This window comes from Periophthalmus magnuspinnatus, chromosome 18 (genome assembly GCF_009829125.3).
Source record: "Periophthalmus magnuspinnatus isolate fPerMag1 chromosome 18, fPerMag1.2.pri, whole genome shotgun sequence".
NCBI lineage: Eukaryota > Metazoa > Chordata > Actinopteri > Gobiiformes > Gobiidae > Periophthalmus > Periophthalmus magnuspinnatus.
This window is the reverse complement of record NC_047143.1, coordinates 6,605,477-6,618,112: the sequence shown is the minus strand read 5'-3', so window position 1 is coordinate 6,618,112 and position 12,636 is coordinate 6,605,477. Positions and strand designations below refer to the sequence as shown.

Sequence of the window (12,636 nt, the reverse complement as noted above, 5' to 3'; positions counted from 1 at the left end):
AAGTGTGGGTTGTGGCTTTGCTTTGACTTCAAATCCCAGGGCTGGTGCCAAAGTGTTGATGGTTTGAGCAACAATAACAGATCAGCCTAAACTGTCGCTTCCTGTGATTGAGAGCAGAGTGGACATATAAGGAAAACGGAGCTGTGTCAGGAAGTGGGGATATCCCAGGGAGCAGAGTTGTTGTTTATCTTTTGGCAAAGAGACATGCGGAAATCCAAACAAATTAGGACCTTATAAAACTCTTCCTTTGAAGAAGTGCCTTGGGGAGTGCTCTTCCAGAGTGGTGCCTTTAGTCAATAACATGAGGGTGGAGGGCAAAGGAGACAGTTGACCCACTTTTGACGAACAGCATATTGCAGCGGGCCTCTGACCTGAGAGTAAAACAACCTGTCTACCGTGCCTTAGCCTGTACTGTATTAGGGTAGAGTTGCCATAAGCTGAGTTCTTCATATGGAATAGGAGTCACATCAGGGATTTCTGTGTTATTTAGGCTGTTTTTGTGGCCATGTTTATGAAAGTGTGTTACATATGTAGTAATGGTGGTACATGGGCGAGCCCCTTCTGGTGGTTCTCAGTCTCATCTGCAGGTCTAGTGCAGGTCTGGCTTGTTTTAGAGCTGGTGTGGATCTGGTTGTAGGGCTGGGCCTTTGACTTTTAGGTTTGAGATCCACAAGCCTAAGCCATTAACGCTGTGCATTGATCCACATGTTGTCAATGCCAGACAGGCAACAACTAGCTGATAAAGTCTGACCTGGAGACACCAGAGACCCCCCACCACTACACACGCACGCGCACGTCACACACGCAGTGCCGGGGCGCTGCTACGTCACAAGCGGTGCACGCGCAGAGGAGCCGCTGCTGAAGGCCTCTGTGCGGGACAAAGTGGGTTAACGAGGCTAAAGCTACACCGATCTCTTTGGGTTCACTTTCACTGGCTTCTCTTTGACTGCACAGAGGCGTGCACCCCGTCCTAGCGTCATTTTAACACGGTAGGTGCCGTTTATTTCAGTATTTCCTGCTCGGTTTGGTTATGTGGAAGTTAGCCCAGAGGCAAGGCACTGGGCTCTGCGCGAGTTCAAAATAGACCAACAAACAAGTAAACAGGCCTGTTATTACACTGAATTACTGCTTATTAGCCCCATGGTAAGGCTATAACATGAACTAAGTGTCACCATTTAGACACAGGGCAGACCCACACAGAAGATACGATAGAAAGTTGTGTATTGACCGGAGCTGTTGGAGCTGCTGGTGTGAAACGGGCTCGACTCTTGATCATGTTGTACTGTGTCTGGTTCTGTGTTCGGTTTGTGTCGTGAGATCACTTTGTATTGTTCTTGGTTTGTAGATGGGATCGAAAGGAAGAGGAGCGGCACCGTGAAGGTACAGTAGTAGGTGGGACACATCCTTCACTGCAACATCAGCTGCTCCAAATTCAGATTTTTGGTAATTTCTAAATTTTCCTCTGAAATCTCCAACTATAACATAACACGGGATATGCCAGCGCAAACAATGAACTACAGTGACAGTGTTGTTGTAAACAGGAGCTAACCCAGCGTTTCACAACTCTGCTGCCTACATTATATGCAGTCTATGCCTACATCATATGTACTCTATGCCTACATCATATGCACTCTGTGCCTACATCATATGCACTCTGTGCCTATCACAGATGGTTACATCCTGATGAAGTAAACATGAAAATAATCTCTTGAAATACAGTGCTATTTTGAATGACTGGATCATTCAGTTCATACATGATGCGTCATAAGTTTGCCGCATATGTTTTACATAAATTATGTATTTAGCTGACAGTCAGGCTTGTATTGTCTAGAAACTACCTCAAATTAAAATGCAAATACAATCTTTTGGAAAACAGCAAAACCTATATAGGCCTGTGTCGGGGATGACACAAATGTCTCTTGCTCCATGTTAATCCTCTTACAATAGGATTTATGGCAATCACACACCAAATCTGTCTGAGTGGTCTATTCATTTCCCCACTCTGTAAAATCAGTTTGCCTCTGTCTGTGTTTTTAAATAAACAGTTTATTTCAAATAATCTTTTTTAGAATTGGAATACACTGAACCCAGTTGAATTGATTAAAATCTTTTACCACCTTGATTTCTTCTCAAAGAAAGCCTGTGCTGAGGATTCAGATGTTATCCGCTCAGCTGTGAGCTACAGTGCTGTTTGTTTGTTTACTACTTAGATAAAACATAATATATTGTTATGAGCCAGGTGTTGCTCAGACCCATATTATCACATAATATTTCCTGCTCTGTTTTGTCGTCTTTTCATCGTTGGTTATGATGTGTAAACAGCCAAAGACAATGAACATTGTGGTGGTAACATCAGCTGTGCAGCTGTGCATGTGTCTATGGAACAGTGTTTGCCGTGAACTCACTCACATGAAGCATCTGGAAACCCCCGAGTCATGCCGGACACTCTCTTCCTGTTCTGCCGCTCATTGTTCCTCTGTGTCCCTGTTACCATAGGAAACCACAACCAGCATCCTTTGTTTCCAATGGTTACCGGTTTCCACAAGCACAAACTACAGTTACATGCTTCAATGTTTTCTGAGTAATATTGATCTTTTTATTGTCAGGCATCTGCAATGTCCGGTCCTACTTGGCTTCCTCCAAGGACTGTGGACAATCCAGACCGAGCCGCCCCTCAAATGTCCCACTCAGCAGCATCTGCAATGTACCGCAGTGCACCCAGTAAGAAGGGTGCCACTGACTATCGTCCAAAGTACAACCCTTACGATCAAAACGGAGGAGGAAGTGGGGTACCCACTAGGTACATGGCCACTGGACCTGCAGGTGAGAACACAATACAGCTAAGCAGAACTATTCATGGAACTAAGCAGAACTATTGCAGCTTCCTGTTATATGCGACATTTTCACATTCATTCAGTTCAGAAGATATAATATTCAGTTTTAAATTGTTGATTTGTATGGGAACAGTTTAAACTTTTCATCATTCTGAAACACATGGATAGGACCACTGTTCCACTTACAATTACAATTACAAAGCAAGACAAAAAAATGATTATATATTGTCCACAAGGCGGGCCTATCCATCACCCATCCAGTGATCATTATCCCCCTTCACATGGTCCTAAAGATGATCGCAATTGGAGCCCCCACATGGATAGCTACGACATAATGGTAGGTTTTATGCATACAACTGCAAAACGTATTGCATTTAAATTTTTTCATGCTTACATTTTCCAACCTTTGTTTTTGTTTTTTTCTTCTATTTTTTCAGCAGCGAAGTCCTGAGAAAAGCCATTATCACTCTAAAATTGATGCTGACATTGATTCTCTCACAAATATGCTGGCTGATCTGGACAGCCACCCACATGACGCAAGTACACAAGTAAGATGTTTCACTCCTGTTGTCCTCCCTAGTGTTGCTCCGAGTTACAACTGCCCCCTAACAATTTTATTATTGCACCTCTTTGCAGCTCTATGACAATGTGCCTTATAATAAGTACCACTCAGGTGATCACTACAAGCCCGCGCACCATGCTGGCCCCCCTCCTTTGGGCCGCTCCGCCATGGCCTACCCCCCTCAACCCCAAAGCCAGTATCACTCCGCTCCTCCTCATTACCCCACCTCACATCAGCAGGACTACTATGCCCCCCAATCCTCTTCCACTCCCAAACCCTACCCGCAACCTGTCCCAGCCTCCTACACCACCGCATCCACTCCTACGGGACCTCGATTCAGTGTCCAGGTGAAAACCGCACAGCCTGTTACATACTCTCAAACCGGCAGACAGGCGGAGCAAGCGTACACTCCGCCCCCGCCACGGCAACCTGTGTCCCGCCCCCCTCCGCAAGCACAGACGGGACCAGGTTGGTACCCTCCGCATCCAAACTCACAAGTTCCAGACCTCCACACTGAGACAGGTTATGGGGCAGGAAGAGTTAATCAGGTGTCCATGTCCAAAAGAGGAATGGATAACAGTCAAACAGGACAGAGCGGCCCATATCAAAACAACAAGGTACAAACACAGTATTCTCATTATAGCCCTGTAAATGATATTGAATAAATAAAAATGTACATGTTTAGCAGGGGACAGCTATAACAAGGCCAGAAGATGAGTTGGACCGTTTGACAAAGAAGCTGGTATATGATATGAACCATCCACCTGCTGAAGACTACTTTGGTAAGATATTTAGTATTTAAGTGGGTCCACCACCTGCTTGTCTCCATGGACTTGTTTTGCCTGGAATGTTTCACAGTATGGCTTTATGTTCATGGACATGAGCAGGGGATGCTGTCAGATCGGGTTCTTCTGTGCAGAGGCAACCCCACTCACAGAAAAAATGTTTTTCAAGGTATTTTCAAGGTATAGCTAAAAGGTATAGCTTTTGTCTAAAGCAACACTAACATCTTCATGGAGACTTCAAGGTTGCTGAACCCCCAACAGAAAAATTGCATGGTTCACCTTTTAATGGTGAATGTATAAATAAGGACTAACTCTTTTCGATCATAATAAACAAAATGTACTAATATAGCCTTAGAACACAGGTCATAATGGATGCATAAAAAACAAGTGGCCAAAGTGACTACTAAGAGAAAGTGTTAGATAAGAGAAAAGAAGAAAATCTGTATTTGCAATGGGGAAATTCCAGAGGGTAAAATAATTTCTCAAAAATCAAGATGAATAAATATTTGAAAATAGTCTTAAATTTAACACAAAGCTGTGCAGGTATAATAAAATAATATAAAGGACTACAGTACTATTATGTGTAGTAAGTGGTTCTGACTACAGTTATGTACAGTGCAGCATATTGATATACTATGCAGTTGATGTCGTCAACATTTCCTGGGGATGTAATGCTAACTGGAAGCTCTACTCTGTCTGAAGCTGTTTGTCAAGTTTGTGTTTAATCTGAGCTTTGGTTTAACAATCACAATTTGACCATTAAGAACTGATTGGATGGAAGTACAACAGGTCATATGATTTTATACTGTTTAGTAATCTCCTCTCAAATGACATAACAGTCACAACATGGCTTGTATTAGCCAACAGTGTTTCAGTTAGTCACCTTTTTTGTTGAAAATCAAACATCCCCCCCACCCCCCTACCTTCCTTAGCGTAATGTCACTGCAAAGGATCAATGAACAGGATAAGTACTCCAACTGACAAAATCTCTTTCCTATTCCAGGCCGCTGCGCTCGTTGTGGTGACAATGTGGTCGGGGACGGCAGCGGGTGCATCGCCATGGAGCAAGTTTTTCACGTGGAGTGCTTCACCTGTATCACCTGCCATGCTCGCCTCAGAGGACAACCCTTCTACGCCCTGGACAAGAAGAGTTACTGTGAGAGTTGTTACATTGTAAGTGTCTGATGAACACAACTTTATAGTTATCCCTAGACATCACAATGGTCGAGAATTCCTTTAGTTTAGTAGTGAAAAAAGTGGCTTTAACATTTAGTTCCACTTCTAATTGTGTATATTGTGTTTTAATAGCATTATCTACTGTTCCTACAAATTTTTTTGGCAATTTTAGTGCAAACTAGGCACATTTACAACTTAAATCTAAGTTTCTATTGCCTTCAGTGGCATCTGCAATTTCCAGTAGTTGGTGACATCACTCAAGACTGCCCTGATTACAGCCAGGTGTTTTTGATTACAAACACCAGACTGAGGGGTGGAGTTTGAATTGTGGATACCTGTTAGATCAATCACACTGTTCCTCATATGTCCAGACCTGTCTTCCAGGTACTGCCCATTTGAACAGCTCTATTTGAAATGCAGTAGTAGGTGGAGTTTAGGTGTTTAGTCACACTTTAACATTAAGCTAGAGGGCAGGTCAGAACAGTGGAATGGTGGAATTAGCTGTTAAACTGTCAGTCTGCAAATGATTACTGGGCGTATCCACACGAAAACAAAAACTGTCAAATTCAATGCCTTTCTGTCAGTATAAATAAACAAAAGTGAAATAACTTTTTCACAACAGCTTCAGAAACATCAAAGATGTAATTGTTGTCATGTTAATCTTAAAGTCCTTTCAACTGACAAGCCTGTGGAGCCAGTCCCTAACAAATAATGATAAAGTTCAACATTTGTGGATTGTAAATTTGGATATTGCTTCAAAAACAGTGAGGCTCATCATTGTTTTTTCAGAGTACGTTAGAGAAATGTTCAAAGTGCTCCAAGCCCATTCTGGATCGAATACTCCGCGCAATGGGGAAAGCCTATCATCCCCGATGCTTCACTTGTGTGGTGTGTAACTGTTGCTTGGATGGCGTGCCCTTTACTGTGGACGCTACCTCTCAGATTCACTGCATAGAAGACTTCCACAGGTAAAACTTGCGCAGAGGTAAATGTAAAAGGACAATGTAACTGTTCCACTCACACAAATGTATGCTTTGTTTTAATGGGCAGGAAATACGCGCCTCGCTGCTCTGTGTGTAGTGGACCCATCATGCCCGAACCAGGTCAAGAGGAGACCGTTAGGATTGTAGCATTGGATCGGAGCTTTCATGTCAACTGTTACGTGTGCGAGGTTGGTTAATAATTATTCATTCAACAGTATTTTTGTTTGTGTCTTTCATTGGACACTGAATCATATATTTCTTTAGGAATGTGGACTCTTGCTATCGTCAGAAGGAGAGGGGCGTGGCTGCTACCCACTGGATGGTCACATCTTGTGTAAGAACTGCAGTGCACGACGCATCCAGGACCTCTCAGCCAAACTCTCAACTGACTGCTAATTATGACAACCTTATTTCACTCAGTTTACCAACACATTGTTGAGTGCCAGAAAGTAACAACACAAATCCCCATATTGTTTTGACCCTTTCCTATGCTGTGTAACTACAGATTATTTAGCGTGTCACTTTAGCACCCCCTGTTGGTTGTAACCTGCATTTTCACCTCTAGACATTTTCTTTGTTACTGATTTAACTTGGATTGCTACATTTTTATGGTACACTTCAGTACATAATGTTATGACAGTGGCCTGACCTGCAGGCAGTTTAGGGTCCACTAAACCACATTGGTACTGCTTAACTAGCAGAAGAACATTTTCACTGTTACTTTGAGAAACAGTTATATAAAATAGGAATGTATGACAAAATAGTATAAATATAATAATTGACCTCAGTGAGACCTGTACAAATCAAAACAAACTGCCTCAAAAATGTTTAACTCACCAACTGTGACTGTACATATTGGGCTGGTTTAAAAGCTGGAAGGCATGTATGCTGTGATGTTTTGCAGTGTGGATAGATTGAGACATGTAGACGCAATGAATGTGTAGTGAATTCATCCAAATCCTTGTTGTTTTTTTTCCTTAATCATCTTTAAACAAATCTTCAGACCCAAATGTCAAAATGACTTGGAACTATTAGTCTACAAGCTTTAGAGTTTTGTCAGAATTATTTTCAAAGTGCAAAATGTGTGCTTTTGGGTTGATTTTGGCTTGTGGCTGATACTTGACTGTTATGACTTAAGTTGATGGTGCAATGAAGTTAATGCTTTGGTTTTGTTTGTGTTTTTTGGTTTTTTTTACGTAAAGGAGTTCAGGGTGTTAAATGAAACATCCAATGGAGTAAAACTTTCATCTTTTATCTGCCATGTAAAATGTGAAACAAAATAATTATCCACATATACTAATATAGCATTGGACTGTGCTTAAAATGTAAAACTTTGAAAGAATTTAATCTGTTGTACTGTTGGCATATTTCATCTTTATTTCCGTCCTATTTTATACTTCACTTTTTAAAGGGCTATACTCATAAAAACGTACCTCAAGGACACCTACACTTCATTTTTCAATTTATATTTTTCCTCAAATCTCTCTGAAACTGTAAATAGAGTGGCATCTCCTCCATCTTGACTGTAATCATGTTTTGATCTTTGTCCATAAAAGCTGTGAACTGGATATTTTTTTGCAGTGATGAAGAGTGCAGTTTGTAGTGATGATAAAATAAAGACTGCAGTAACAGGTTTTGCCTTCATTTATTTAACACTAAATTGTGCAAACGGTTACAGAACATTGCCACTAACACGAGGTGAAAGTTTTCCAGAAAAAATTGCGACAACCAGCTTTGCGCTCTCTCTGAGTCAAAGGAAGCTGTCTCCTCATCACAGTTTCTCTGATTCCCAACTGCTCCTCCAGCCTCGGCTCCGTGTCCATTTCATTCATCGCCATCAGCTCTGACAGAAACTGGACCAAAATCAGCTGAGCCAGATTCTACAGGAACAGAAAAACTTAGGGTTTACAAAATAATCAATTAAAATTCTTAAAACTTACATGATCTTTGATTAGCTCTCCTCTTTGTGGAGCACTGCTGACTTCACCCAGCACCAAAGATGACAGCAAAAACAACAAAACTCCATGCGCTTGCAGCTCAACCATCTTCATATCAGATGTTATGGTCCGCACAGTGAATTGAAGCCAGCAGAAATGCATAAACAGGCTTCATCCTCTAAGAATACTCCTCTTCGTCAAGGCAAATGAAGAATGTGATTGGTCAAGGAGGGGAGGGGCGTGTTGTAGAAATTGTGAATATATTTGATGACCCTGCCAGCCACAAAATAATCTTTACATGAGTTATTTTATTCTACAGTAACTTTCATATAATTTACCCGATCCTGGTTTACAGATTGCAGGTGACAGAGTATGGGACTAGTTTGTAAGACATCATTAGATACAAAGTGACTCAAATGTTAATGCAAAATGAATTGTTATTGTCCAAATGTCACAATGAGAAACAACTTAGCATTGCATTTTAAAACAGGTTTAAAGAATACTGCTCAAAACCATTTTCATAAATTTAAAAATAGGTTCTACAATTTATGGGATTCACTCACCTCCAATTTCCTCTTGTTGAAATAATATAAGTGACCTTTTCAGTGTGCCTTTTCACACCCCAGGACTCTTGCTAATCACTGACCTGAGAGTCTTAACTAATGAGATAATTTGACATTTCGAACTGCACATTTATGTTGCGTCCGCAGGTATCCAGCTGTGTGGCTCTTGATCTTTAGTGTGTGTCAGAGTCAATTACAAGCATGGCTAATCTTATGGATCCTACAAAGGCCAACACAAAGGGACGTATAGATTATTTTGGCTCCACTGTAGTTTCTGTAAATTATTAAATAGTCTAGATTAAAAGCAGATGAAATAAGAAACATGCATAATTATGGTAGTAGTACAAATATGCAGTAACATGTTTCCTACTACTAAGGTGCACTGCAACCTCTTCCAAAACATGTGATCCAAACATTACAGTATCATAAGCTTTGAATTTTATTTGATATAAATGTTAAGATCCCATTATATTATAGTAAAAGACAACGAGGGATTACACAGACATCCCCTTATATTGTCTACAGACATATCAAAGAAGTCTTTAATAAATTACATTAGGTCCTAAAGTCTTGAGAGTCTTGAAAATTTCCTTTAGGTCCTTCCTTTAAACAAATCCAATGATACTGTACTGTTGATGCTTCTTCAAATTGAAAAATGCTTATTAAAAATATAATATAAACATTATTTAAAAATTGTCAATAATCATTTAGTTTATTTTTTATAACATCACACTTTTATAAACTGCATTAAAACCTTCCATTTATGCTTGAATTTTAATTAGAATGTGTGAATAAAGAGCCCAATGAAAAAAGACCTCAAAATGGCTCTTACACATGGTTTAGTCTAGATTTTGTCCTGGGTTAAACCTGATATAGTCCTGGTTTTTGTGTGTCTCCTTGGAAAATGCCACATTTGATGGTCAATTGTGCATGTGGCTTGCCATTGGCCTCAAGGTTGGTTTACCGCAACCTCATGCAATAAAGGCACAGCTTGGTCTGACAGGTTCTGCAGTTACACTAGTTTTTGGCTCCTCCTGTACTGATCCATGTGTCCACTTTCTTAGTCAGGATGATGCCTGACATGAGCTTTCATGTTTGGGGACTGTACCTTCCTAGTTTAATTACCCTGCCGGTTGTGTTATAAACAGAACTGAAACAAATCACTTTAAACCTACATACATAGAGGTATTTCCATGACTGTTACAAACCATAAAGTTCAATAAAGCACAGAAACATTAAAATTGTACTTAACTGTTGTTGTACTAGTTACTTTCTACATTCTGCATTACAATAGTCCAGATGTAAAGGAACAAACCAAGACCTGGATGGAGGGTGAGAGATGAGTGGAGGGTGAGAGATCTTGTTGAAAATGACTGTGCCAATAATGTTGTGTACTGGAAATGAAGTGGATACGTCTTTTTACTTTTTCTTCACCACATTTGAGAGCATCTGTACTTTCTACTCCATTATATTTTTAATCTGGCCGGAAAAAAGTAAAATATTTTTTCTTATTGTTTGAGACCTGCTGAAAAGGCTTTATTTTTTAACACATTCATAATTTCAGCAAACAAAAATATACAAATAAAAATAGCTGGAGAAAAATAATTGATTCAATTGTTTCTGTTAAGCACATTTCACCACAGTTCTTTATCAAAAATCAATACATTTGAAGCTTTATTAGATCTCAAAATCTGTGTGAAATACTTTTTACTCTTACGTACATTTTTAATCAAATAATTCAGCACTTTTACTGAAGTTGATTTCTTCATGCAGTACTTTCATTTGAGTATCTTTTGCTCCTGCATCTACACTTTTTCTTAATTAACAGAACTGAGGACCACTGCCAAGATGACACCTAAACGTTTGACGTGTGGAGACAAGCACCAAATAGCCATCAACTGTCATTATAGTGTTGTAGTGATTGTTTGCGTCCAAAAGAGGGCGACAAACTACCACATTCACAGTTCTCTTTTTCATGTTAGTCACTTGAATGTCTATTTATTAATTATTTCTTATTAATATTGTTCATTGTTTGTATTATGATATTTTTTCTGAACACCACTTCCTTCTTCTTTTATACTTTATACCAAATGAATCTGAACAGCTGAAAGTGTGTGTAACATTTCCTTGTGCTGTGTCACTATGTGGGAGTTCAATGGGGAATTTAAGACAACAGTATTAAAGTGATATTAATATCTCTGACAAATCTATTTAAAGAAGTACTATGTAACTTTTCTAGTGGAGAGTTAGCTATCTGTCTCTATAAGCAGATGTTATTGCTTTGTCTGGAATGTTCCACGGCAATTAGGCCTATAGGTGTTTTTAATAGTGAAAAAACAAACAAACAAAAACAAAAAAAACATATCTTGACAAACATCCATAGTTGCTGTGAGCAGGGTCGCCTCTTCACAGATCTGGCCTGTAACTTGGCCTGGTAGCTCGCTCAGTCGCCTGTCTCTAAGGTATAAGATATGATTAAAGCCATAGTGTGCAGCATTTCATGAAGGGCAATAACATCTCTGTGGTGAAAAACAGGTGGGGGACCTTCCACCAGAAAAGTTACATAGTGCACCTTTAAAGAAATGCATATATTTTCTGAGCTTGTAATTAATAAATGTTCATTATAATGAGCTAAAATTAAAACCAGGCATATACTACAAAAAGCCTACACACACATTAGAGTTTCCTAAAGATTATCTGGACACAATTAGCAAATCGTAAAGGCTGCAATTTTAGAGGTTTTTGTCAAATTGTTAAACCCTATTTCAAACCAAAAGAAAATAAAAGAAAATCTAAGAGTATAAACTTTAATCTGAGTATTTTAAAGTATAACAGAACTATAGATGCATCCAGCTTCTTTACTTGAAAAAAGATCCAGGAGAAAGACACACAAGCCTCTCTGGTTGTTTCAATATATAAACATTTATTTACATTTAACTGGAAAAATTCATCCCACCATCTATCAAACAAAAAAGATATTCCATGTACTTTGAAGATCCTCAATCAACAAAAACAAACTACAATGGATGGGCTACTTTGCAGCGGATGTCATCAGCATTTCCTGGGGGGTGTGATGCTATCTGAGGCACTGCTCCGTCTGAAGCCCAAGTTAGACTTTAATCTGAGTTTTGCTGTAACACAATGAGTTGATCTGATTTGTGCAGTTAAACAAGTTCTACGCTAGCTGTTAGTTTCACGCTCACCTTTTTGTTGAAAATTAAACACTTAAACTGGAGCATGAACACTCATATTGATCACAGGCTCCTGAAAATGTGTTGTTTAAATCCATTTTCCTATTTTTTATTAAGTTTTCGTCTTATTTATTTTTTTGTGGCTGTGTTTGCATTGCTTCACCATGGTAACAGCTGAACATTCCGCCACAGACATGCATGCAGAACCCCCACAACGTGATGCAACTGCAAAGTATCGATACATACAATTCATTTCTTTCTATTCATAATTGTTATGCATATCCAACATTCTAGACCAACATTTCTTAAACTAACCTACAGGTGGCAGTCTTTTTTCATAATTTGATGCCAGAATCTCAAATGGAAGCAATAGTCAAGAAAAAGGCACTGTTTTGAATAAAAAACTCCAAAATTAAAATTCACAAATGTTGAACCTAAACATTTTGAAGAGATTTTGGTTTTTAAACTTGTACTAATCTTGTGGCTTAAAGGTGCTCTATGTAACATTTCAGGTAGAGGGACGGCAATATGCTTGTCTCCATGGAGATTTTAATTGCTTTGCCTGGAATGTTCCACAGTAAGGCAGTAAACTTGTCTTTCCTGCA

General features: G+C 39.5%; 1 protein-coding gene across 4 annotated transcripts; it reads left to right on the top strand.

The window, feature by feature from the left end:
• Positions 1 to 813: 813 nt before the first annotated feature.
• Positions 814 to 7,971, top strand: trip6 (thyroid hormone receptor interactor 6). Of its 4 annotated transcripts, none has more exons than XM_055228855.1 (11): positions 814 to 989; positions 1,346 to 1,380; positions 2,607 to 2,823; positions 3,071 to 3,171; positions 3,275 to 3,382; positions 3,471 to 4,013; positions 4,082 to 4,178; positions 5,185 to 5,354; positions 6,147 to 6,325; positions 6,408 to 6,528; positions 6,605 to 7,971. In XM_055228855.1, exons 3-11 carry the CDS (start codon positions 2,616 to 2,618, stop codon positions 6,734 to 6,736), a joined length of 1,659 nt encoding a protein of 552 aa, XP_055084830.1. In that variant the 5' UTR covers positions 814 to 989; positions 1,346 to 1,380; positions 2,607 to 2,615; the 3' UTR covers positions 6,737 to 7,971. The 4 variants fall into 4 exon arrangements, with proteins under 4 accessions (XP_055084830.1, XP_033839245.1, XP_033839244.1 ...); XM_033983354.2 differs by having other exon boundaries at positions 815 to 989; positions 3,272 to 3,382; positions 4,085 to 4,178; XM_033983353.2 differs by having other exon boundaries at positions 815 to 989; positions 3,272 to 3,382.
• The last annotated feature ends 4,665 nt before the right edge of the window (positions 7,972 to 12,636 follow it).